This window comes from Oryx dammah, unplaced genomic scaffold (genome assembly GCF_014754425.2).
Source record: "Oryx dammah isolate SB20612 unplaced genomic scaffold, SCBI_Odam_1.1 HiC_scaffold_26, whole genome shotgun sequence".
Classification (NCBI taxonomy): domain Eukaryota; kingdom Metazoa; phylum Chordata; class Mammalia; order Artiodactyla; family Bovidae; genus Oryx; species Oryx dammah.
The window spans coordinates 95,946,568-95,971,899 of NW_024070210.1; the positions used below are offsets into that span (position 1 = coordinate 95,946,568).

The following is a 25,332-nucleotide window of genomic DNA, read 5'->3' on the forward strand; positions in this document are numbered from 1 at the left end:
CGTCTCCGACTGTTTGCGACCCATGAATCGCAGCACACCAGGCCTCCTTGTCCATCACCAACTCCCAGAGTTCACTCAGACTCAACGTCCATCAAGTCCGTGATGCTATCCAGCCATCTCATCCTCGGTCGTCCCCTTCTCCTCCTGCCCCCAATCCCTCCCAGCATCAGAGTCTTTCCCAATGAGTCAACTCTTCGCATGACGTGGCCAAAGTACTGGAGCTTCAGCTTTAGCATCATTCCTTCCAAAAAAATCCCGGGCTGATCTCCTTCAGAATGGACTGGTTGGATCTCCTTGCAGTCCAAGGGACTCTCAAGAGTCTTCTCCAACACCACAGTTCAAAAGCATCAAATCTTCAGCGCTCAGCCTTCTTCACAGTCCAACTCTCACATCCATATATGACCACTGGACAGACTTTTGTTGGCAAAGTAATGTCTCTGCTTTTCAACATGCTATCTAGGTTGGTTGTAACTTTTCTTCCAAGGAGTAAGCGTCTTTTCATTTCATGGCTGCAGTCACCATCTGCAGTGATTTTGGAGCCCCCCAAAATAAAGTCTGACACTGTTTCCACTGTTTCCCCATCTATTTCCCATGAAGTGATGGGACCAGATGCCATGATCTTCGTTTTCTGAATGTTGAGCTTTAAGCCAACTTTTTCACTCTCCTCTTTCACTTTCATCAAGAGGCTTTTGAGTTCCTCTTCACTTTCTGCCATAAGGATGGTGTCATCTGCATATCTGAGGTTATTGATATTTCTCCCAGCAATCAGTCACGTCCAACTCTTTGCAACCCCATGGACTGTAGCCGCCAGGCTCCTCTGTTCATGGAATTCTCCAGGCAAGAATACTGGAGTGGGTTGCCATTCCCTTCTCCAGGGGATCTTCCCGATCTAGGGATCAAACTCAGGCCTCCTAAATCATAGGCAGATTCTTTACTGTTTGAGCCACCAGGGAAACTCATGACAGGTGAAAGTAAAATCTAATTGTTCTTTAAACTTGCATTCCTAGGTTACTAATGAGATTAAGCATCTTTACATATTAAGTGATCACTGAGATTTCGTTTTCTATGACTTGCTTATTTTTGTCATTTGCACATGACTGGGTTTCTTTCTCATACTAGAATACAGTGAGAGATAAAACCCTTTCCACTATTTAGGTTAAAGCATAATCTGGCCTGGAAGTTTCCCTAATTTTGGTACATTCTAACCAAACAAAAACTTAAATTTTTCCATAATTCACACCTCTCCCCAAGAAAAATGAAAAAGAGAAAACATCCATATTGCCAGGCACTCTTGTGTGGTACTGTACCCCATTAGGACAGGGACTAACCTGGCACATTTGTCAAATGACTAAAACATCTGTCAAATGACTGAAGAGCAGGCACTTCCCTGCATGTTCTGCTTTGCGTAACTTTCTTCAAGGACTTTGATACACCTCTGAACTGATGGAAATCCCAATAATCACAGACTGAATTTCCTGGATGGGGCTTATCGAGTCAGATTAATTTTATTAAAAAAAAAAAAAAACATAGTGACTTTTCTTATACCCCAGACCTTGGAGTAAAATTCACACATGCCACAGATCTAAGGAAATGTTTCAAAAAAGAGCCTTTGGGGAGAGAGGGCTAGAACTACAGGAGAACCTCAGTCTACCAGGAAGAGGACCTCACTTAAGGGTCACAAGGTAAGACTAAATATGAAAATGTGGGCAAATTATGTGATATACTGGTCTTGACTTGTGAAATAATTTAATTTTACAATAATGAGCTTCTGAATGTTAAAAATATAAATTAAATAAATCAACATTAACAGCTGCTTAACAGTGATAAAATATACTTTTATTTATTTTGTTGAGTCAGAGGGTCGTAAAAAAACTTATTGCTAAAGTAGATATCAGGCAAACAGAACAGTGCTTTGTAAGTCCGGTTACCTTGAAGTTTATTTAAACTAAGAGAGATAGGTCATAATGTTTTCATGCAATACATACTTCGTTCTTTAAATAACAATTGTGACAAATAACAGAAATTATTAAGGAATGCTGCACTTGTGATCCATACAAAACACCAACATTTTGGGTTGTACACAATTTAAAGAAATGTCCTGAACACTTTTCAAAATACTGTAATAGCCAATACATACAGGCATGCCTTACGTGGCCACAGGAATGCAGTTTAGAAAATAAAGAAAAAAAAAGTCACACTGGAACTACTTAATTTCTTCGAAACCACTGAGCAAGAAAAGCAACATTGAACTTCCATACTGATTTTATATAACGTCTATACAGTACCTTGACTTAAATCCAAGAGTAAAAGTTAAGACTCTCCTCCTTTATTTTTGGTAAACAACTGCATGGTAAACTTAGTTGACTTTTTCCCCTGGATTTTACCTGGGAGTGGCCTTTTTAATTTTTTATTTAAAAGAGGGCAGGTTTGGCACTTTTATACTGATGTCACCAATGTTAATATTTCTTGGGATCTCAGGAAGATTCATATTCTTTACAGCTGATACAGCACGGGCTGGAGCTCCTGCTAAGCCAGCCTGTATACAGAAGCAAATAAAAGAAAAAGAAAATGAACAACTCAGGTGTAGCTCATCAAAAAACACTAAAACTGGAGGACAATGGTAAAAGATTTTCATATAACAAGCTTAGAGACCAGATGGTAGTTTGAATTGGTATGGAATGGTTACTTTGAAATACTAATCTATAAAGAGAAAACAGTCCACACATTAAAAAATACAGTGAATACATGCAATGATAACAATGTAAAGATTTAAATACAAATTAACTTGTACTATGGAAACATCACACAAAATATTTAAATTGCATAGCTAGATCTTCACCTTTATCTTGATTTAACTGACTTATGATATAAACATGAAGCATATTTTATATTACTTTCCATATTAGACACCTCTTGCAACAGCTGTGATAGATGATTTTGGGTTTTTGTTTTTAAACTGTCATTTATTATTAGTATATGCTGTGAAATAAAAATTGAAAGTAATAAATCATGTTTAGTTTCTTAGGGCTAAACCCTTAAAACATTTCAATACAATAAAGCTTTTTAAAATAATTTTTTACAACTGTAGAGGTTCTTCTAAACTTTTCTAGGAAAGCTCCAGAACGTTAAAAAACAAAATCAGGCTTTTAAAGTGAAGCCTCAATCCAAAGAGAATGGTTCTGTCAAAAAATGAAACTGTAAGAAGAGGATCAATCCAACCCTTCAATGCATTAGTAAAAATATAATGATTAAAAATATTTTGTCATATAAAGTAGATTCAACATACGTTCAGTTTATAATATACAAATTCAGAGAAAGAAATAGCATAAATGCAAAAGGTAGGATATATATGAATACATGAATTTAACAATTTCTTATGCCATTAGTGTACAATCTCTGGCTTTCATCTTAGAAGGACAATTTATAATTTGTGAAAAATTTTGAGAGAAATTTTGAGAGAAAACATGCTTAAAATTATAAGAAAAATGCATTTACATCACTTTTCTCCAAAAACTACATCAATCATCATTATGTTTTTAAGGTTTAATTTATATATTAATTAGATTTCATCAATTTTTTTTCAGGTTATATAAAAAAAGTCAACAAACATATGGGAATTCAGTACCATACATTATCTTGCACAAAAGCAAACAAATCTTCCACTTTGCTTAGATTTCACATATGAGACAGTGTCCACGTTATTAGAAAGACGAGTTTTAATGTCCCTTTTTGTAATTTAGTTTGTGTTTTCTCTTATGTAATCCTACCTCTTTTGTTAATTAAAAAAAAATAATAATAAAGCTGTTACCTGAGAAAAATCTTGACTGATACAAAATAGGCCAGTGTAAACTATTAGCTGAATAAAGGATACAAACATTGTTAAGCAATGAAATAAAAGCCATGGATTATCAAATCAGGATTGGAAATAATAGAAAAAGCAGCAAAATAGTATTAATAATATATATGGTCCACACAGGCAATGATAAGGGTGATATGGATGAAAAACTCCATACCCAATTAAAAACTAAATAGGGCCGGAGAATTCAATTTTTATAATTTAATGGAGGTTAGTTGTTTTTGATGTATAACTAAAAATTTGATTGACCTCTACATTTATACCTACCTGAAATAATGCAGTTTTTGTTATACCCCACTTCTCTCCAACTGCCCCCCAAAAGATGTTGGAGATACAGATGAATATTATTTGGGCTTCCCAGGTGGCGTTAGTGGAAAAGAACCCGTCTGCCAATACAAGAGACATGGGTTTGATCCCTGGGTCGGGAAGATCCCCTGGAGGAGGGCATGGCAACCCACTCCGGTACTCTTGCCTGGAGAATCCCATGGACACAGGAGCCTGGCGGGCTGCCGTCCACAGAGTCGCAGAGTCGGACACGACTGAAGCGACTTAGCACACACACCAACTGGATATTTTCAAGTTCAGTGTTTAGCTACCAAAATTTAGAATGGTTTAGAATCAGAGGAGACTCCAATTCAAAGAGCTTTACCATGTTGTAGGCTTTCTTCCTTTTACTAGAAAGTATGTTGTTTTCTGAGGGAACAAAAATTATTTAACAAAATTACAGACAACCTGGAAATAGTTATCATTTTTCCAGGTAAAAAGATTTTATAATTTTTCTAATTAAATAAGCAACTTGCTCCTATTTCTACTCTGGAATTTATATAGCAGGTGCTAGTTATGAGTAGGCTATAGTAAAGCACTGACAAAGTATTTAACTATAAATATTTCAAAAGGCATGGATTATTAGAGGATTTTTATTATTGAGAAAAAGAGAGAGAAAAGGTAGGGGTGCATGTGTGTGCACATGTCCATCTGTCTTACTGGATGCTATGCTTAACATTTATAAGCAGTAAGAATACATTTCTGTAGTATTAAATGTCATTGTCAAGAAGCTTTCTTTCCCCATAATACCCTGTACCACAAGCAGCTAAACTAGAGAATATAATTGCATCCTGTTAAATTTCGTTAGATTAAGTCGTTTCTTTGTGACCACAGACGGTGTTGACTGTTGGCTGCTAATAAGAATACATAAAGTCAATATAGCAATTGATTTAAATAGCATATATGTGCCAAATTCATATTAGGTAAAACCAAAAAGTTTCTAAGTCAACAAACTACAATTCCTCTAAACATAAGCAGCGAGCCATAGACATGCAAAGGGTGGTAACTACTCAGAACACGCAAATGAATCTAGAGAAGCAAATTATTTCTCAAGCATGTTCAATACTTCTGTGTAGTATGTCATAAATTTAAATGATAGAAAACTTAAAAATTGTAATGTGTACTTCATTTAAGTTTTAATTAAACTAACATTTTAAGAAATCAGATTCTGTAGAATATAAAATGGAAAGAAAAACATGAGAAGGACTGTTGACCAGTAAGTAGACGCTTAAATGAGCTGTTAATGTTAATGTACAAAAATTCAGACTTTAAAAAATAATAGACTTCATGTCACTCATATAGTTAACAACAGAACTGCTATAAACACATTTCAGTTGCAGACTTCCATGAACCTGAAGTCTGAAACATTTTTATTAAAGAATAAAATGTAAAAGAGGTAATTTGCCATTGTTTGCCAACAAAAAGGTATAAAGGAATTTTTATCTGAGTTGAGCTTTTTTAGATATACTCAAAACAAGATAACATTTACTAACACAATTTTTTAACACTGAAATTTACAGAAATTAAGTTTACCTGTCTTGTTAGTAGTATGTACAGTTTAAAATGTCAAAATAAGATACTTCTGACAGTACAACATAGTTCTTATAGATTTAAGATTACACAGCTGACATAAAGCAGAAATAAAAAGAATGAAACCCTACTGGAGAAATAACTTGTTTCCATCTAAGCTGTTATACTCGAGCACCACCATGGCAGGTAAACTGCAGCAACTTCACTAACAAAAACAAATACATGAATCCAAAGCAGTTAAGAGTATGAATCGGATGGAAGAATGAAGTACAGTATATAAAAGAATGATCATGTTTTCTCTCCCATGAGATTAAATAAATTAACAGAATTAAGAGAAAGAAAACAAAATGAAGTCTGCAAGTATACCAAAATGAGGCCAAACAGATAGAAGACTTATACAGACATACTCTCAGAAATTTCAAGCACTTGAATCACAAAGATAGTAATGGATGGATATGATTCATTTTTGATTTTTTTTAATTGCCAGACCCAAAAATAAACAAAATGTGTGCAAGCAAAACTGAAAAAAGCAGCATTATAAAATATATTTCATTCAAAGACTCTGAAGGCTCCCTTTTCCTCATGCAATAAGCAATTAGCTTTCTCCAAGGGAAAAGGAAATAACCTAGATATTTACTTCATCTAACACATTAAATATTCTACCATCTTAAAATATTTTTTCAAGCTTGAAACAGACCATAATAAGATGGTAGTGGAATAATTTTTACATACTAAAACCTTTACCCGCCCATCCTGCTGGAAGTTGCTATATGCACAATTCATAATTTTGACCTAACAGCAAAGTGAAAGAACATCAACATTAATAAACACAGTATTAAATGGTTTCAGACTCAAAATCATTAACAAAATAATGGCAGGTTTTGAAAGCATGTTTTGAGCAGAATGGAAAATGTCAATATTTTAATTTCTGATTTTAAGGCAGAATAATTTTTAAACTGGGGACAGGCTTGCTCTTTGCTTTAAAGGCAGTGTTTTAAAACTGCAATTATAAACAGATTAGAAATGCTGCTGACAGTCCTCTAGGGAGCGAGAACAATGGCACTTTATGAAAATTTTTATCAAAATGAGAATATTTAAAAATTGTAAACCTTTCAGGTTTAGTAATTTTATGTAATCTTATAGTTTTAATTTCTAGCATAGGATTTACCTGTGTGAAATAAATATAGCAGACTGTGTCATTTATGGATTTAAGATTAGGATTTACCTGTGTGAAATAAATATAGCAGGCTGATATCATTTATGGATTTAATATAAATAGTTTTGATCATTACATGTGACCTCCAGGGTCTTCACCATAATTCTGAAGGGGAGAGTAACTGGACATGTCAAGGTAGAGGGGCAGAACCAACTCACAAGCTGACTTTCCAACATCTATAACTGAGGGCCACTTTTCTTGTTCTCTATTCTTTGAAAATAGATACTTGATTAAAAAAAAAAAGCAAATCAGTAGTTTTAGTGATAGATGTTATAAGACCCAAGTTACTGACGCTAGAAAAAACAATTTAACATAAATTAAAGACTGGAATGTAGAAACTGGCAGTTATTTGAGATTAATGGAATAAATGAAACCGATTATATATTTTCTGTTCCTGGGATACAGTAATACAGATCTGGGGTTCAAAAGTGTGTCCCCAGCTTCATGATACAAGGCCCACAAACTCAGGATAAGAAATTATAAAATCACCTGTATGGTGCTGCTTTCTAAACATATCCAGAAAGTAATAATCTAGTGTCTAAAAAATGGTGCCAAATTCTCAGTGGCATTTTTCTAATTACTAAAGTGGCTAACCTAACCTAAGTTTATATATTTTTCCCTGCATGAGACTCAAGAAAGTATTTTCATTTGAAAATTTAAATGGAGGTATGTAAACATTTTCATTTTTCCTGAAATGGCTCTATACAAAAAGTTGTTCATTATCATCTCTACATGGAAATTATTAATAGTAATTCACACAGGTAACTTGTGGTGTGAAAAATTCACAGGAAATAGCAGAGAAAATTTAGTTTTGTAGGGCTATGAGTCTATTTAAAACATTTTCAATTTTTGCCAATATGCTTTGCAAAAATTTTCAAGGTTTACAATATCTTATTGAGTCATATTATGGTATATTTAGATATCAGAAGCTTGCTATAGTAGAAATCCATTTTAGTTTGGTCAGTATATTTAATTCCATGTTTTAGGAGCATTTAGTTCAATTTAGAAAATTTCTGATCTTATCTTGCCGGCCACTTTCAATATTCATCTGTCAGTCAAAACTGTAAAAGCAATTCTGTTAAGACTTTGGAACTGAAAACCATTAAGTGGGAGGAAAGGGACTATTTAACAGTCACTATTCTAAGCCTTTGTGGGTTCCCACTTTGTATCCAGATCTCTAAAGGTTCAGCTTTTGGTTTTTAAATTCAGAGCTTCTAAAACCCAGCAGGCAATTTTATGTTATTAATAGAATCCTAATTTAGAAAGATGAGGGAAAAGTATCTGTGAGAGTTAAATTAAGATTGGTTCTGCCATATGGTGCTCAAAATAAACTAATTTATATGCACAAAGTAAATTGTCATTTCTAGAAATGTAATTAGTCAGTTAAATGACAATGTCTTTGAAAAAAGAACAAAAAATTTAAACTTTCCTTCACAATGCAGGCAGACAAAACAGAACAAAGATGACATCAATGATATACTAATAAAATACACTAAGTCCAATAAAAGATGAGTAACTACAGGGAGAAACGAGAATGGAAAATAGCTACAGGGACTATATGGGCTCATTAACACAAAGAATTTTTGAGTCTGGCCTAAATAATTAATTGCCTTTGACATCATTTTGCTTTCCCTTTGTTAAAGTACATTTTTCTCAAAGTCAGCAATACCTTGTCTACCTGTCCTGTCTGGGAGATTGAAAGATAAAGGTCTGTAAGAGAGAAGAATGGAAAGAGCTAGAAAGATCAGGATGTTCGGAAAAAAGAGGACTGACTTTTAAAAAGTAGTGACTAAATTCAGACCCATTTTATTCATCTTGAAAATCACATGAAATAACATATCTCCCCAGCCCCACCCCTCCACCTCCACACCTGGGCAGATCCTGAGTGCTTCTTCCCAAGTCCCAACAACCTCCCAGCTTAAACCCTCCTTTCCCAAGATCCCAACCTTATAGTAAACCACTTATCTATTAAAGCAGGATAGAGGAAAATCTATTCAGAGCATTATCTTTGATTCTCATCTTTTAAAAGATCTGAGTCATCTTTGCTTCTACCTGTCTAGGTAATGGGAATTAAACTGGCTCACTTTTGACTGTTACTGGAAATACACTACTTTTAAAATAATGAAATCTTTTTATTTCTGGCAAAGTTAAAGGGACCTTGAAACATCTTATATTTTAAAAGCTGTACCGTAACTACATCCAGGCTTTTTAAAAGACATGATATTCTAAACAATACTTAATTTTAAGAATACGATAAATAAGTCTTTTCATCAATCATGGTTTTCTGAACTTTAAGATTTTCTTTGGAAATTTTTGCTTACATAATACATTTTAACTAAAATTTTGTAAGAGTAAGATTAATAAAAGCTTACAGTTTGCTCACAAATAATTTTGGATTATTCTGCAGTCATATATTTGGTAGATATAACCAACTTAAATAATATGGAAATGAAACCCATATGAAAATCTTAACATTTCCCTGTGTCTGGAATAAAGCTGGCAGCCTTCCAAACACATTTAACATATATGATAATTACTGGAAAATTACACAAAGTCAATGTTGCTTCAACACAATTTCTTAAAATGTGATCAGAACTAAATTATGGCTTTACTATGACTCAGAATTCTATCTTGTGAGTAAAATATTAGCAGACATCACATATAGGGAAATGCTTGATAAACACATAATGTTAGTTTATCCCATAAGATTTAAAACATATTTCTCTGTAAAGAAGAAAAAGAAAACTAATTTGGCAACAGACAACAATTGATTATACATGTTAAAAAATGATCAGTGGATGAAAAACGGAAGTATTCATTCCCTAGGATTCAACACCAATTTAAATAGCACTGTTTCGGAGAAAGGACATTTTAAAAGTTGTAATATTCTTATAACTATTTCCACTGAAAACATCAATTCTGTATTTTACTGCTCTTTATAGATAAGAAAAATTGGCTTATTAACAAAGTTTTACTGGACAATCAAAAAGCAAATATCCATTATGGAATAATTATAGGTCTCTCATGACTTCTATCAATATTACAGATAGCAAACTAAGGAGGAAAAGGGGTGAAGGGCACCACCAATGGAAAGGAATTAAATACCTGGAAAGGTGAAAATTCCAGACAAGAGGTTGATATGTTTTTACAGATGATTACACAGAATTTATAAATTACCACATATCCACTCATTTTGGATTAATTATTAAGGGACTGTATCACTGTCTGTGTCTTAGCATTTAAAATCTATATCCATACAGTTTTGCAAAGCAAAGTTTAACAGATTACATAAATTATCATTTTAAGACCTTAAAAACTATAGCTTAGAGCTTATAGTAAATCTTTTGCCATATTGAAAAATTCATTGCAAGCCAACTCTAAATATTCTAAATATTCTGAGCCTTTTCCTTGTCCTAAAATGAAATTTTCTCTATTAATCTGTTTTCCCTTTTCAAAAACCAGTATTTAAAAAACTTAAACTTATACAATTACTTAAGAGAGTCATAATTTTAAGTTCTTCCCCATTTCAAGCTCTTCCTTTGGGAAACCAAGAAGGATAATAGATTGAGGTAAGGAGGAATGTAGGACTTATTTTAATTTAAAATAGAACATTGGAAAAGGCTTTTATACAAAACTTCAACTGTTTCTAACCCTCAGATTTATCCACCATCCTATATTTCAGTTAATTACAATAAGCACAGCATTTTGTTATGCTGATCCTTTAAAGAGCCAACAAGATAAAAGTTCTTCACAACTCACCTGCTGTAAATCAATACTAGCATATTTTTAATATCTCTCTGCTTTTATAGTAATATTTACTTTAGATTATCCAAATACCTGTACTAATAATTATAAATAAAATTAGTTTCCTACTCTGAGTTATGACTATAAATATCAAAGGTAAGGGTATCCTCAAACATGTATAGTGTTAAATGAGGTATCAAGACTATTTATCTTTCTAAATTTCTTCTACAGCAATAAGAAACCACTAAAATAATGCCCACATGAGTGGTTCAGCTTCAGCACCTGTTATATTCAGCTTTGTTATTGATATTCAGCCTTGTTATTGAGGGAAGAAGCATGCAATTATAAAGTAGAGTTTTACACAAGGCTAAAGTGCTGGTTGGTCCTCATTCACTCAACCTAACAGCACAAAGTCAGCTGTATGTCACCAAATTTTGCTCTTCTAGAATGCAACAAAAGCCATGAATACATAGGTCATTGTATGAAGTATATATGATTTAGCTAACGTGTCAGTGACCTTTGACAAGGATCCAGAAATAAAAGATTAGAGTGTTGAATTTCTTTTTCTTCAATGTGCATTCAGGCCTACTAAGCACCTATTATTAATATTACTTCCTTATGAGAATTCCATTTTCTCTCCCTTCCTTTTTCAGAAATAGTTTTATAAAACATTAAATTCATGTATCTTTGAAAACCAGTTCTAAGATTTCTCGGATAATTAATGACTAAGAATGTAACAAATACTGATTCCACTATTCAAGTAAATAACTTCTTTTTTAAGCAATAAGAATTGGGGATTTTATTTATTACTCAAAGCAATTATGACTGTGGCTAAAAGAATGCACAAAACTATTTGGTGGATAGTGGTCACAGAACATTTAACATACTAAAATGTGTATATTCCATTTATTTTCAAAACTGAATAAGCCTACCAGCTGTACTAAAGGGTGATACTGAAGGACAAACAGTGAAAGCTACAAATCATGCATAATTTATGACCATGCTTCCTCCCTTCATTAACTAGAGCACTTTCCATTCTTACCTCAGATTTCTCCAGTTTATTCTGTGCATCAATTTGTGTAACAATCTCATTCATGTTGGTCTCCAATACCATTCCCCCCATCACCATTTCTGCAAGAATATTGTGAACCTAAAGGAAAATATAATACACATCCATAAAGAAAACTATGTTTCATGATTCCAGTAATTTTTCTTTCAAATACTGCTGTGCCTTGTTTTATGAGCTGTAAAATAAAAATAATTTGGAGTGAGAGTTCATAACACACTTATGTCACTGCTGTGAAGCCTTAGGTAATTATACAAACCTCTTTAAATCCTAGTTTAATGAGCTGTAAAACAGGGATGATAATAATAATATGTCCTTCCTAGAGTGTTGAGAAGATTAAGTGAGGTCAACCACCATGGAAGCACCCCCAAAATAAATAATCTATAAACATTAGCTACCATGATTATAGTATCAAAATTAAAGCTAAAAAAATGACCTATTAGGGCCCTTTATACCAGATTCTTCATCAATAATTATTAAGTTGTTTTATGCTCAAGGTACTTAATAAGGCTATGTGGCTTTACTACTAGCTCTGGATTTAAAATGAAGTAATTTTTTTTTCATATTGTGCTCATTTGCTCATCATGTCTGACTCTTTGCAATCTCATGGACTGTAGCCCACCAGCTCCTCCGTCCATGGAATTTTCCAGGCAAGAATACTGAAGTGGAGTGCCATTTCTTTCTCCAGGGGATCTTCCAGATCCAGGTATCAAACCGCTGTCTCTCCTGTCTCCTGCACTGGCGGGCAGATTCTTTGGCGTTAGTGATAAAGAACCTGCCTGCCAGTGCAGGAGATACAAGTGACACAGGTTTGATCCCTATATTGGGAAGATTCCTCTGGAGAAGGGCATGGTAACCCACTCCAGTATCCTTGCCTGGAGAATCCCATGGACAGAGAAGCCTGGCGCGCTACAGTCCAAAGGGGTGCACAGAGTCCGACAAGACTGAAATGACTTAGCATCCTTGTTAGTATAGTGCTGAGTATTCCTGCCTTTGTGCAATGCAAAAGACCTGGGTTCAATCCCTGGGTCAGGAAGATCCCCTGGAGAAGGAAATGGCAACCCACTCCTGTACTCCTGCCTGGAAAATCCCACGGATGGAGGAGCCTGGTAGGTCCATGGGGTCACAAAGAGTCTGACATGACTGGGCGACTTCACTTACTTTCCTTTCCAGCATAGCAGAGCGCCACCTGGGAAGTGGCGCTTTTGTTATATTATAGGAAGTGGTGCTTTCTTTATATTATAGGTACTTTAATAATACTTTGGGGCTCAGTTGATAAAGAATCCACCTGCAATGCAGGAGACCCTGGTTCGATTCCTGGGTCGGGAAAATCTGCTGGAGAAGGGATAAGCTACCCACTCCAGTATTCTTGGGCTTCCCTTGTAGTTTAACTGGTAAAGAATTCTCCTGCAATGCAGGAGACCTGGGTTTGATCTCTGGGTTGGGAAGATCCCTTGGAGAAGCAACAGGCTACCCACTTCAGTATTCTGCCTAGGAGAATATACAGTCCATGGGGTCACAAAGAGTTGGAAAGACTGAGCGACTTTCACTTTTAATAATACTTTTACCCCAAAGCTCTCTTTACATAACTAATTACTCAGATTTTTCATGATCAAAAACATTACAATGACAAAAATATCATTTTCCATTGGGGAGAAAAACTATAACCCAGGTGTTTTATCATAAGGAATTTACTGAATCAAAAATCACCAATTCAAAGCTGAAGTGGGTGTCAAAGAGCAGTATACTATGCTATAATATGCATTTTTAAAATAATGTGGCAGCATTAAGAATGGAGACTGTGAAATTAGACAGGTGTAAATGCTGACTCTATCACTTATTAGTTGTACACCCTTCAGTAGTTACTTGACCTCTCTGTTTCTTATCTGTAAAACAGAGGTAGAACAGTATAGGTACCTCATACAGTTATCATAAGAATTAAACAAATTCATGAAAGGTACTGTAGCACAGTACCTTACAGGTTTGTTTTTTTTTTTAAACAAAAGCTTTTAAAAAGTTAAATATAGAATTAAACTATTCAATTTTTATTCTTTTAGGATTTCATGCAAATATATTCATGATTTTTAAAATATCTTATCATTATTTACTAATGTTTCATTTTGGAAACTTGGACACTTCACACTCCAATTCTGAAAAATTCTATAAATTATTCTTCCTTAACAAACAAAATAAAATCAGAAGCTACAGAAGCTTTAAAAAATAGTACTAAATATCATCACTTTGACTAATATCCTTTCTGTTACTAGATAAAATTTATTAAAACTCTGTTTTGATGCTGCTGGACTTATAGTATCTGATTTAATTCTCACATTAACCTGTTACACTGAGAGAATAAACCAGCTTACTCAAGATACATAAGCTAACACATAGCAAATTAATGACTCAAACCTAAATCTGATTGATCCAAGTCCAATACTTTGTTTTCTTCTGTTAACAATAGTAAATGAAATAATTTATTCATAATAAGTACAGCAAGTTATTTTTTAGTCTTAATCTATGAAAATCCAGTTAAAGGTCAAGAAGGTAATCAGGTGATAAAATTACCTTATAATAGCTATTAAGAACTGTATGTGTAAAAAGTGTTCAGAAAGAAAAGTCATGGCAGGGAGAAATATCAATAACCTCAGATATGCAGATGACACCACCCTTATAGCAGAAAGTGAAGAGGAACTAAAAAGCTTCTTAATGAAAGTGAAAGAGAAGAATGAAAAAGCTGGCTTAAAACTCAACATTCAAAAAATGATCATGGCATCTGGTCCTATCACTTCACGGAAAATAGATGGGGAAAAAACAAACAGTGGCAGACTTTTATTTTCTTGGCTCCAAAATCACTGCAGATGGTGAGTGCAGCCATGAAATTAAAAGACACTTGCTCCTTGGAAGAAAAGCTATGACCCAGATAGCATATTAAAAAGCAGAGACATTACTCTACCAACAAAAGTCCGTCTAGTCAAAGCTATGGTTTTTCCAGTGGTCATGGATGAATGTGAGAGTTGGACTCTAAAGAAAGCTGAGCACCAAGGAATTGATGCTTTTGAACTGTGGTGTTGGAGAAGACTCTTGGGGGTCCCTTGGACTGAAAGGAGATCAAACCAGTCAATCCTAAAGAAAATCAGTTCCTGAATATTCTTTGGAAGGACTGATGCTGAAACTGAAACTCCAACACTTTGGCCACCTGATGCTAAGAACTGACTCACTGGAAAAGACCCTGATGATGGGAAAGATTGAAGGCAGGAGGAGACGGGGACGACAGCGATGGTTGGGTGGCATCACTGATGTGACGGATATGAGTTTGAGTAGGCTCTGGGAGTTGGTGATGGACAGAGAAGCCTGGCGTGCTGCAGTCCATGGGGTTGCAAAGAATTGGACAGGACTTAGCGACTGAACTGAACTGAGGGGAAAGAGATTCATTAAAACTTCTCTTTTAGCAGTAGAAATTCCTCTCTTCTTTGTAAAACAAATTCTTATGAGATAGCATGACTTGTAACACTGATAGATGTGAGCAATTCCACCAGCCCCATTTGGCTCAGGCTTTCTTGTGGCTTCATCCCTACACACACATCCCTACACACTGTTCTACTGCCTTTTGAAACATCTCAGAACACAAGCACTAGACTGATAGAACTGTAGATTTCAGTAATACTGAAATGTCTGCCAAGTTTAGAGGTATCAAAATATTAGCAGCCTACCAGTGTGAGTTGTAAGCAACAAATTCTAAGAATGTATGCAAATTTGTTCTCAAAGTTAAAAAAATCCTTATGAAAGCAAATTTAGATCCTGAAGAGACAGAAAATATGAGCTAAATTCCTAAACATAATCTCAGTCGACTATTATAAAGATAATAAATGCCTAAAGACGGTATTCTCAGTGAGGAGGCACCGTAAGTTATGTAGAAATCCAAGGAGATTAACAGTGGGAAAGAGAACTATCAACTGGGAGGCTACTCCAATACTACCCAGGTTGCTGTTCTTCAGTTGCTAAGTCGTGTCCGACTCTTTGCAACCCCCCGGGGACTGAGCACGCCAGATGTCCAAAGTAAGGTATGGCACACGAGGGGAGGAAATTTAGAAGGTGAACATGTCCAGTGACAGAAAAATTCATGTTCCAAGAATTGAGAAGAATTTTGGCAGACTTAGTAAGAGAAAGAGGATAAGCTCTGCTTTTAGCCTAGTCCTAACTCATATGGATGACATATTTCAGTACTTTGTTTTATAAATCTTACTAAAAACAGATTTTTATGGAAATAAAAGGGTAATAATATGCTTATAATACAACTCATCTACTAAACTGCTTTGATGTTCACCTAAAAGTTCAATAAGTTTTCACTCTCTTTTATGAATTTTTTTAAGTGTTTAAAAAGTGGCAAATACCACATTAATGATATACTTTTGCTTTAAAAAAAAAAATGCCCTATCTACCCAACCACACAGCTTCTTCTGGACATAGACCATAACTTTTAAATTTCATTTTTACTTTTTAAAAACTTCACCATATAAGAAAAACAGAAACATATATAAAAATAGTCTCTACCACCCTCTGCTTCTGTTATTAGGTCCCTCTATCCAAAGATAATCACAGTTACTTGTATCTTATATATCCTTCTAGAAAACTGACCCACATGCTTGTTATATGTGTGTGCATATCTAATGTACACAAATGAGATTACATTGTACACACTATTCTCATAGTTCTACAAGAAAATAAAAATTGAATTGAAAGTTACAGGCAAGAGAAAACGAGCCTGTCAGTTAATAAAGTAATAAAAGTTACTGGAGCCAGATACATGTACAAAAACGATCAGTGGAACTGTTGGTAAGAGCAAACAAAAATATAAAATTAAAATGGTGACTATACCACATTAATTATCACACATCTAAAAATGAGAGAAATATACAGATTCTTTAGGAATATAGGTAAGTTATTAAACGAACAAATGAGTGGGGCAGAACAATATCTACAATATAGTCCCATTGAGGTATACTAAAACAAATTACACACATTCACACACTTGGATATACCCAGAAAAATTCTGGAAAGGCACATAAATAATTTTTAAAATATGACTTTATCTTTTAAGAGCTGTTTTAGGTTCACAACAAAATTAAGATGAAGGTGCAGAGACTATCCCACACAAGCAGCCCTGGCCTCTGACACACACTGCCTACTGAGAGTGGCAAATTTGTTAAAGCCAATGAACCTGCACGGAGACAAGATCACCCGAAGTCATAGTCGCTCTCAGAGCTCTCTTCTGCTGTCTACATTCTATGACGCACAGCCATCACTGCTGTGTCCCAGAGAGTACCCCAAATGCCCGCTTTGGTCCATGTATTCATCCCTTCCCCTCCTTCCCCAACGCTGACAACTACTAACCTTTTCAGTATTTGCATAGCTTTGCCTTTTCCATAATGCCATGCCTTTGGAATGGCATTCTTTCTTCCTCAGTCCTCCAGTCCCATTCCTTAGGTAACTACTATCTATTAAAAAATATTTGTAACACATCGTACACCTATTGGAATGGCTAAAGCCCTTTGGAATCATGCAGTTCAGTCTTCTCTGATTGGTTTCCTATACTTAGCAATATGTATGTTAAGGTTCATCAGCATCTTTTCATAGTTTGATCATTTGTTTTTAGCACTGAATAAAATTCCACCGATTGGATATAACACAGCTTGTTTTTCTATTTACCACTGAAGGACACCTCGGTTACTTTCAAGTTTTGGCAACTGTGAAAAGAGCTGCTATAATCATCCATGGGCATGCTATTGTATGGATGCAAGTTTTCAGCTCTTTTGGGCAAACACCAAGGAGCACAGTTGCTGGATTGCATGATAACAGTATGCTTACTTTTTAAAAGAGAAATTGCCAAACTGTTGTCCACAGTGACTACCATTTTGCATTCCCACTGGAAATGAGAATTCCTGTTGCTCCACATCATTACCAGAATTTGATGTTATCGATGCTCTGGACTTTAGCCATCCCAATAGGTGTACAATGGGTTACAAATATTTTCTAATAGATAGTAGTTACCTAAGGAATGGGACTGGGGGACTGAGGAAGAAAGGAGAATTACTTTCTTCTATAGTTTTTGTTCATTCGTTTTGAAAACTTTTAACACAAGTATATAGTGCTAAAGAAAAAAAAAAGCTTCCAAAAAGAGTTCAGAGGAACAATTTTAAAGGCAACAGCCACGTATGTATTTAAGTAATTTAAGAGGTAACTCAAAGGTGCTGAATGTTTGTGAGTGATAAGAGAAGACAAGCATGCCATCTTCTACATTGCTGAACAATAACTCTTTTTATGGGTCAATGAAGAACATGAGACTTCTGCTTAAAACTACTGTAACATAAAAGTTTATGTGGTCTCTGTATTATTTTATTATTATTTATACAGCATTATAATGTCCACTGTTGGCCTCTAATAAGAGCATCTAATAAGAATTAGATGACAATATGACAACACTTTTCCTTCAAAATCATTTATCTCAATTATCTTAAAATTAAAAAGTTAAAAAAAATGGCATTCTTTTTATACATAACAGTTTACCCCATCAATAAACCACATTTATTAGATATTTATATATAGTGCTACAGACAGCAGCATCTTGGTTGAGTAAAGCCTATATAATCATTGGAGAGTAAACAAAGATTAAATCAAACACATTTCACTTTTTAACAGTTACAAGTCAACCAGGTAGAAACAAGCATCTAAAACCAAACAAATGGAAGGAGGTCAAATTACATAGAGTCCTTTCTATGGATTGTCACTTGTTTTCAAAACATAAAAGCTACTTTGCTGTAATTTATGCTAGAAATGAGGTCCTTGGCACCAAACGACTTTTAATTTGCCTACACTAATATCTTACTACAGGGGTAGTCAAGTAAAACATGGCATATACAATATTTCACTTAAGAATGAAGCTGATACATATATATTGATATGGAAGGATCTAAAGGAGATGAAGACAAAAGCAAGGCATAGAACATTATGTGAAATAAAAACATAATAATTCACTGAACCAAGAGAACTACGCATATCCTTGAAAATACACACAAAGTCCAGAAGCCTCCCAAGCCACACTATTAAGAGGAATGACTTCTAGGAGCACCGTGCGGTAGGGGTGAGTTGGTGCACCGAGGGGGATGAGGGAAGAAGAGCTTTCATGTTTAATCATATAGCCTTCAGTGTTATCTGACTTGTTTCTAAAGGAGGTAAGTATTATTATTTTAATTTTAAAACAATAAAACATATGAGTAACATTGCAATGTTAATAGCTGTCTGTGTGCCTGTGAGAAAAAGACAGAGGCACATAGATATCACACGTCCTCCTAAAACAAGTGTGAGCTACTTGAGGACTGGGGTAGGAGACAGTTCCCACATAATCCTGCAGAGTGTGAAGGACTCCATAAATATTCTGTAAAATCCGTTTTACAAAGAACACCTTTCTCTTCCCTTCTTGCAAAAAGAGCAGGAGTTTTGAAAAGGGGTGAAGAGGAGGCAAAGCAGAGTTACAAGTCTACTGTAAAAACTATAGTACTGTTAAGATATGATTTTTTTATTAGGACAGAAAAGCCAATTATGATGAAATGACATATTATTTAAGTACAGCTCAGCTCAGTTCAATCACTCAGTCATGTCCAACTCTTTCCAACCCCATGGTCTGCAGCATGCCAGGCTTCCCTGTCCATCACCAACTCCTGGAGTCCACCCAAACTCACGCCCATCACGTCAGTGATTCCATCCAACCATCTCATCCTCTGTCGTCCCTTTCTACTCCCTCCTTCAATCTTTCCCAGCATCAGGGTCTTTTTCAATGAGTCAGTTCTTCGCATCAGGTGGCCAAAGTGTTGGAGTATCAGCTTCAGCATCAGTCCTTCCAATGAACACCTAGGACTGATTTCCTTTAGGATTGACTGGTTTGATCTCCTTGCAGTCCAAGGGACTCTCAAAAGTCTTCTGCAACACCACAGTTCAAAGCATCAATTCTGCGGTGCTCAGCTTCCTTTAGAGTCCAACTCTCACATCCATAGGTGACTACTGGAAAAATCATAGCTTTGGCTAGATGGACCTTTGTTCGTAATGTCTGCTTTTTAGTACGCTGTGTAGGTTGGCCATAGCTTTTCTTTCTAGGAGCAAATGTCTTTTAATTTCATGGCTGCAATCACCATCTGCAGTGATTTGGAGCCCCTCAAAATAAAGTCTGTCACTGTTGCCACTGATTCCTCATCTATTTGCCATGAAGTGATGGGGCCAGATGCCATGATCTTAGTTTTCTGAATGTTGAGTTTTAAGCTAATGCTTTCACTCTCCTCTTTCACTTTCATCAAGAGGCTCTTTAGCTCTTCTTCGCTTTCTGCCATAAGGGTGGTGTCATCTGCATATCTGAGCTTATTGATACTTCTCCCAGCAATCTTGATTCCAGCTTGTGCTTCACCCAGCCCGGCATTTCATATGATGTACTCTGCATTTAAATTAAATAAGCAGGGTGACAATATACAGCCTTGACATACTCCTTTCCTGATTTGGAATCAGTCTGTTGTTCCACGTCCTGTTCTAACTGTTGCTTCTTGAGCTGCATACATATTTCTCAGGAGACAGGTCAGGTGGTCTGGTATTCCCATCTCTTTCAGAATTTTCCAGTTTGTTGTGATCCACACAGTCAAAACTTTGGTGTAGTCAACAAACCAAAAGGAGATGTTTTTCTGGAACTCTTGTTTTTTCGGATGATCCAGCGGGTATTGGCAATTTGATCTCTGGTTCCTCTGCCTTTTTAAAATCCAGGTTGAACATCTGGAAGTTCATGGCTCATGTACTGCTGAACTTGGCTTGGAGAATTTTGAGCATTACTTTGTTAGTGTGTAAGATGAGTACAATTGTGCAGTCATTTGAGCATTCTTTGGCATTGTCTTTCTTTGGGATTGGAATGAAAACTGACCTTTTCTAGTCCTGTGGCCACTGTTGAGTTTTCCAGGTTTGCTGGCATATTGAATGCAGCACTTTCATGACATCTTCTTTTAGGATTTGGAATAGCTCAACTGGAATCCCATCACCTCCACTAGCTTTACATTTGATCACTAAAAACATCATTATGAACCACTGAAAAGGAAAAATGCTGACAATTAAATTATGACGAGCTATAGAATTGTAAATGTATATTGATCTAAATTAAAAGACACTTGCTCCTTGGAAGAAAAGCTATGACCAACCTAGACAGCATACTAAAAAGCAGAGACATTACTTAACCGACAAAAGTCCGTCTAGTCAAAGCTACGGTTTTTCCAGTAGTCATGTATGGATGTGAGAGTTGGACCACAAAGAAAGCTGAGTGCCGAAGAATTGATGCTTTTGAACTGTGGTGCTGGAGAAGACTCCTGAGCATCCCTTGGACAGCAAGGATATCAAACTAATCAATCTTAAAGGAAATCAGTCCTGAATATTCACTGGAAGGACTGATGCTGAAACTGAAGCTCCAATACTTTGGCAACCTGATGGAAAGAACTGACTCATTAGAAAAGACTCTGATGCTGGGAAAGACTGAAGGCAGGAAGAGAAGGGGATGGCAGAGATGAGATGGATGGCATCATGGACTCAATGGACATGAGTTTGAGCAAGCTTTGAGAGTTGGTGATGGACAGGGAAGCCTGGTGTGCTGCAGTCCATGGGGTGGCAAAGAATCGGACACAACTGAGTGACTGAACTGAACTGATCTCAAAAATGTTAAATATGTGACAGAAAATCAGCATTTTAGAATCAATGAAATATGATATTTTCTTATCATGCTTTAGCTCCACAGGTATTTATAAATAAAAGCAAAGCTATAATGAAAAATTTTAAGTAAAAAAATGGATGTCTTTGAGTTTTACTGGAGTCACACCAACATTAAAAAAAGAGCTTACCTTCAGAAATATATCTTCTCAAAATGTACTTATCAGAACTTCATTAAATCTAAAAATATGTTAAATTTTTGTATAATTATTTTCCAACGGGTTAGCTGACATGTCAAAGTGTTATACAAATCAAAGCTTTCACTTGGTAATGTCATTAACCTGACATAAGAAAGTACTTGCTTATTTGCTAAGGAAGTACCTGGTTCTATAGGTATGTGTTTAACATTGAGATTGATGCAACTGAGCAGGTTCTGCTGCTCCAGAGCACAATCTCCACATAAACTTCTCTGTTCTTTAATATTACATCATGAAAGAAAAGTCTAAACTATGACAACTTTGAAAATGATTTTGAAAGGAATTAAGAGTATATTTTGCTAGTCCATCAAAATTTTGATAAAATTTTCAAGACAAAATGGAAAGGGAAAGCATACAACATACTTTCAGTTCAGTCGCTCAGTCATATCCCATTCTTTGTGACCCCATGAATCGTAGCATGCCAGGCCTCCCTGTCCATCACCAACTCCCGGAGTTTACCCAAACACATATCCATTGAGTTGGTGATACCATCTCACCATCTCATCCTCTGTCATCCCCTTCTCCTCCTGACTTCAATCTTTCCCAACATCAGGGTCTTTTCAAATGAGTCAGCTCTTTGCATCAGGTGGCCAAAATATTGGAGTAGAAGGAAATGGCAACCCACTCCAGTATTCCTGCCTGGAGAATCCCAGGGATGGAGGAGCCTGGTAGGCTACAGTCCATGGGGTCACAAAGAGTCAGACAGGACTGAGCAACTTCACTTCAGCTTCAACATCAGTCCTTCCAATGAACACCCAGGACTGATTTCTTTTAGGATGGACTGGTTGGATCTCCTTGCAGTCCAAGGGACTCTCAAGAGTCTTTTTCAACAACACAGTTCAAAAGCATCAGTTCTTCTGTGCTCAGCTTTCTTTACAGTCCAACTCTCACATCCATACATGACCACTGGAAAAACCATAGCCTTGACTAGATGGACCTTTGTTGACAAAGTAATGTCTCTGCTTTTTAATATGCTGTCTAGGTTGGTCATAACTTTTCTTCCAAGGAGTAAGCGTCTTTTAATTTCATGGCTGCAGTCACCATCTGCAGTGATTTTGGAGCCCAAAAACATAAAGTCTGACACTGTTTCCCCATCTATTTCCCATGAAGTGATGGGACCGGATGCCATGATCTTTGTCTTCTGAGTGTTGAGCTTTAAGCCAACTTTTTCACTCTCCTCTTTCACTTTCATCAAGAGGCTCTTTAGTTCTTCTCCACTTTCTGCCATAAGGGTGGTGTCATCTGCATATATGAGGTTACTGATATTTCTCCCAGCAATCTTGATTCCAGCTTTTGCTTCATCCAGCCCAGCGTTTCTCATGATGTACTCTGCATAGAAGTTAAATAAGCAGGGTGACAATATACAGCCTTGATGTACTCCTTTTCCTATTTGGAACCAGTCTGTTGTTCCATGTCCAGTTCTAACTGTTGCTTCCTGACCTGCATACAGGTTTCTCAAGAGGCAGGTCAGGTGGTCTGGTATTCCCATCTCTTTCAGAATTTTCCACAGTTTATTGTGATCCACACAGTCAAAGGCTCTGGTGTAGTCAATAAAGCAGAAATAGATGTTTTTCTGGAACTCTCTTGCTTTTTTGATGATCCAGTGGATGTTGGCAATTTGATCTCTGGTTCCTCTGCCTTTTCTAAAACCAGCTTGAACATCTGGAATTTCACAGTTCACATATTGCTGAAGCCTGGCTTGGAGAATTTTGAGCATTACTTTTCTAGCCTGTGAGATGGAGTGCAATTGTGTGGTAGTTTGAGCATTCTTTTGTATGGAATTAAAATTGACCTTTTCCAGTCCTGTGACCACTGCTGAGTTTTCAAATTTGCTGACATATTGAGTATAGCACTTTCACAGCATCATCTTTTAGGATTTGAAATAGCTCAACTGGAATTCCATCATCTCCACTAGCTTTGTTTGTAGTGATGCTTCCTAAGGCCCACTTGACTTCACATTCCAGGATGTCTGGCTCTAGGTGAGTGATCATACCATCGTGATTATCTCAGTCATGAAGATCTTTTTTCATACAGTTCTTCTGTGTATTCTTGCCACCTCTTAATATCTTCTGCTTCTGTTAGGTCCATTTCTGTCCTTTATTGATCCCATCTTTGCATGAAATGTTCTCTTGGTATCTCTAATTTTCTTGAAGAGATCTCTAGTCTTTCCTATTCTATTGTTTTCCTCTCTTTCTTTGCATTGATCACTGAGGAAGGCTTTCTAATCTCTCCTTGTTATTCTTTGGAACTCTGCATTTAAATGGGTATATCTTCCTTTTCTCCTTTGCTTTTTGCTTCTCTTCTTTTCACAGCTATTTGTAAGGCCTCCTCAGACAGCCATTTTGCTTTTTTGCATTTCTTTTTCTTGGAGATGGTCTTGATCCCTGTCTCCTGTACAATATCACGAAGCTTGGTCCATAGTTCATCAGGCACTCTGTCTATCAGATCTAGTCCCTTAAATCTATTTCTCACTTCCATTGTATAATCATAAGGGATTTGATTTGACAACATACTTTAATATACTATAATATACTAATAATAATTAATACATTTTTAAAATTGCTGAATATGCCTCAGTCTTTCTCTCTTCTATATTAGACATTTCTTGTTCCATTTTCCTTGACCTGTAAACTATGTTTCCATTTTAATCTTTTTATCTCTCAAAATATATTTATTAGAACTTCATTAAACCTAAAAATACATTAAATTTTTGTGTAATTATTCTTCAGGAGGATAGCTGACATACCAAAGTCCTATATAAATAAAAACTTTCACCTGATAATGTCATGAACCTGAAGAAAGTCTTTGCTGAGGAATCAACTGGTTCTATAAGTATGCAGTTAATATTAACCACATATAACTTTTAACCACGAACATATAACATTAACCACAAATAACATTTTCAGTCTTTCTTGACTTTTTATGCTACAATATGGATAATGTGTTCTACCTTTCTATTTACTCAGATATGTCTGTTTAAATTTATCCCCTGAAAATGTTAATTTTGACATTTTTTTCCTTTTCCAGAAATTCCACTAACTCCTCTAGTAGTTACATATACTTTCTCATGGAGCATATGTACTGATTGTTCAGCCTATTTTTCATTTCTCTTGTTGAGATGGCTTTTTTTAAAAAGAAAGAAAACAAGCAATGGACATCAGTATAAGATTTTGTGAAATTTGAGCAAAATCTGTATTTTAGTTAATAAAATTGCATCATATGTTAGTTTCCTATTTTTTTATAACATACTATTTCTATATATATATATATTTTTTCTCTGCTTACTCACTGGTACTTAGGTGTGGTTGCTGAGATCTCTTAAAGTTTCATTTCTTCCGTTGGTGGAAGGTAAAGGAGACTCTTACCCTATGTCCTGTGGTTTAAGGACTGGCTATCAAACTCTTTAAGCAAGAGTGGGCTAGAGGAAACCACCTCAGCTCTTAATTCTTCATTCTCCTGGCCTGAACGGTAGGAAAGATACTGAGGCCTCCAATTAGATATCCCTTACTCTGATCATGTTTTTGGGGGGGTGGGGGAAGAAGCAGGGAAAAATAAAGCACATTATAGCTGTCAATGTCAAAGTCATATATGCTCCAAACCAAGCTCTTTATAAATC

General features: G+C 35.7%; 1 protein-coding gene across 4 annotated transcripts in view; it reads right to left on the reverse strand.

Annotated features, from left to right (window-relative positions):
• Positions 1–1,814: 1,814 nt before the first annotated feature.
• The window catches only part of LOC120852631 (AP-3 complex subunit sigma-1), a 72,173-nt gene continuing 48,655 nt past the window's right edge, over positions 1,815–25,332 (reverse strand). Inside the window, exons 5-8 of one of the 4 annotated variants that reach the window (XR_005718600.1) lie at positions 11,713–11,820; positions 8,596–8,636; positions 3,809–3,856; positions 1,815–2,536 (exon numbers count right to left, since the gene is read on the reverse strand). Coding sequence is in view for 3 of the 4 variants with exons in the window: in XM_040225970.1 (XP_040081904.1) it covers positions 2,408–2,536; positions 3,809–3,856; positions 11,713–11,820 (285 nt within the window). In the remaining variant the exon portion in view is untranslated. The remainder of the gene's footprint in view (positions 2,537–3,808; positions 3,857–8,595; positions 8,637–11,712; positions 11,821–25,332) is intronic. The other 3 variants (XM_040225970.1, XM_040225969.1, XM_040225968.1) reach the window with 3 other exon arrangements.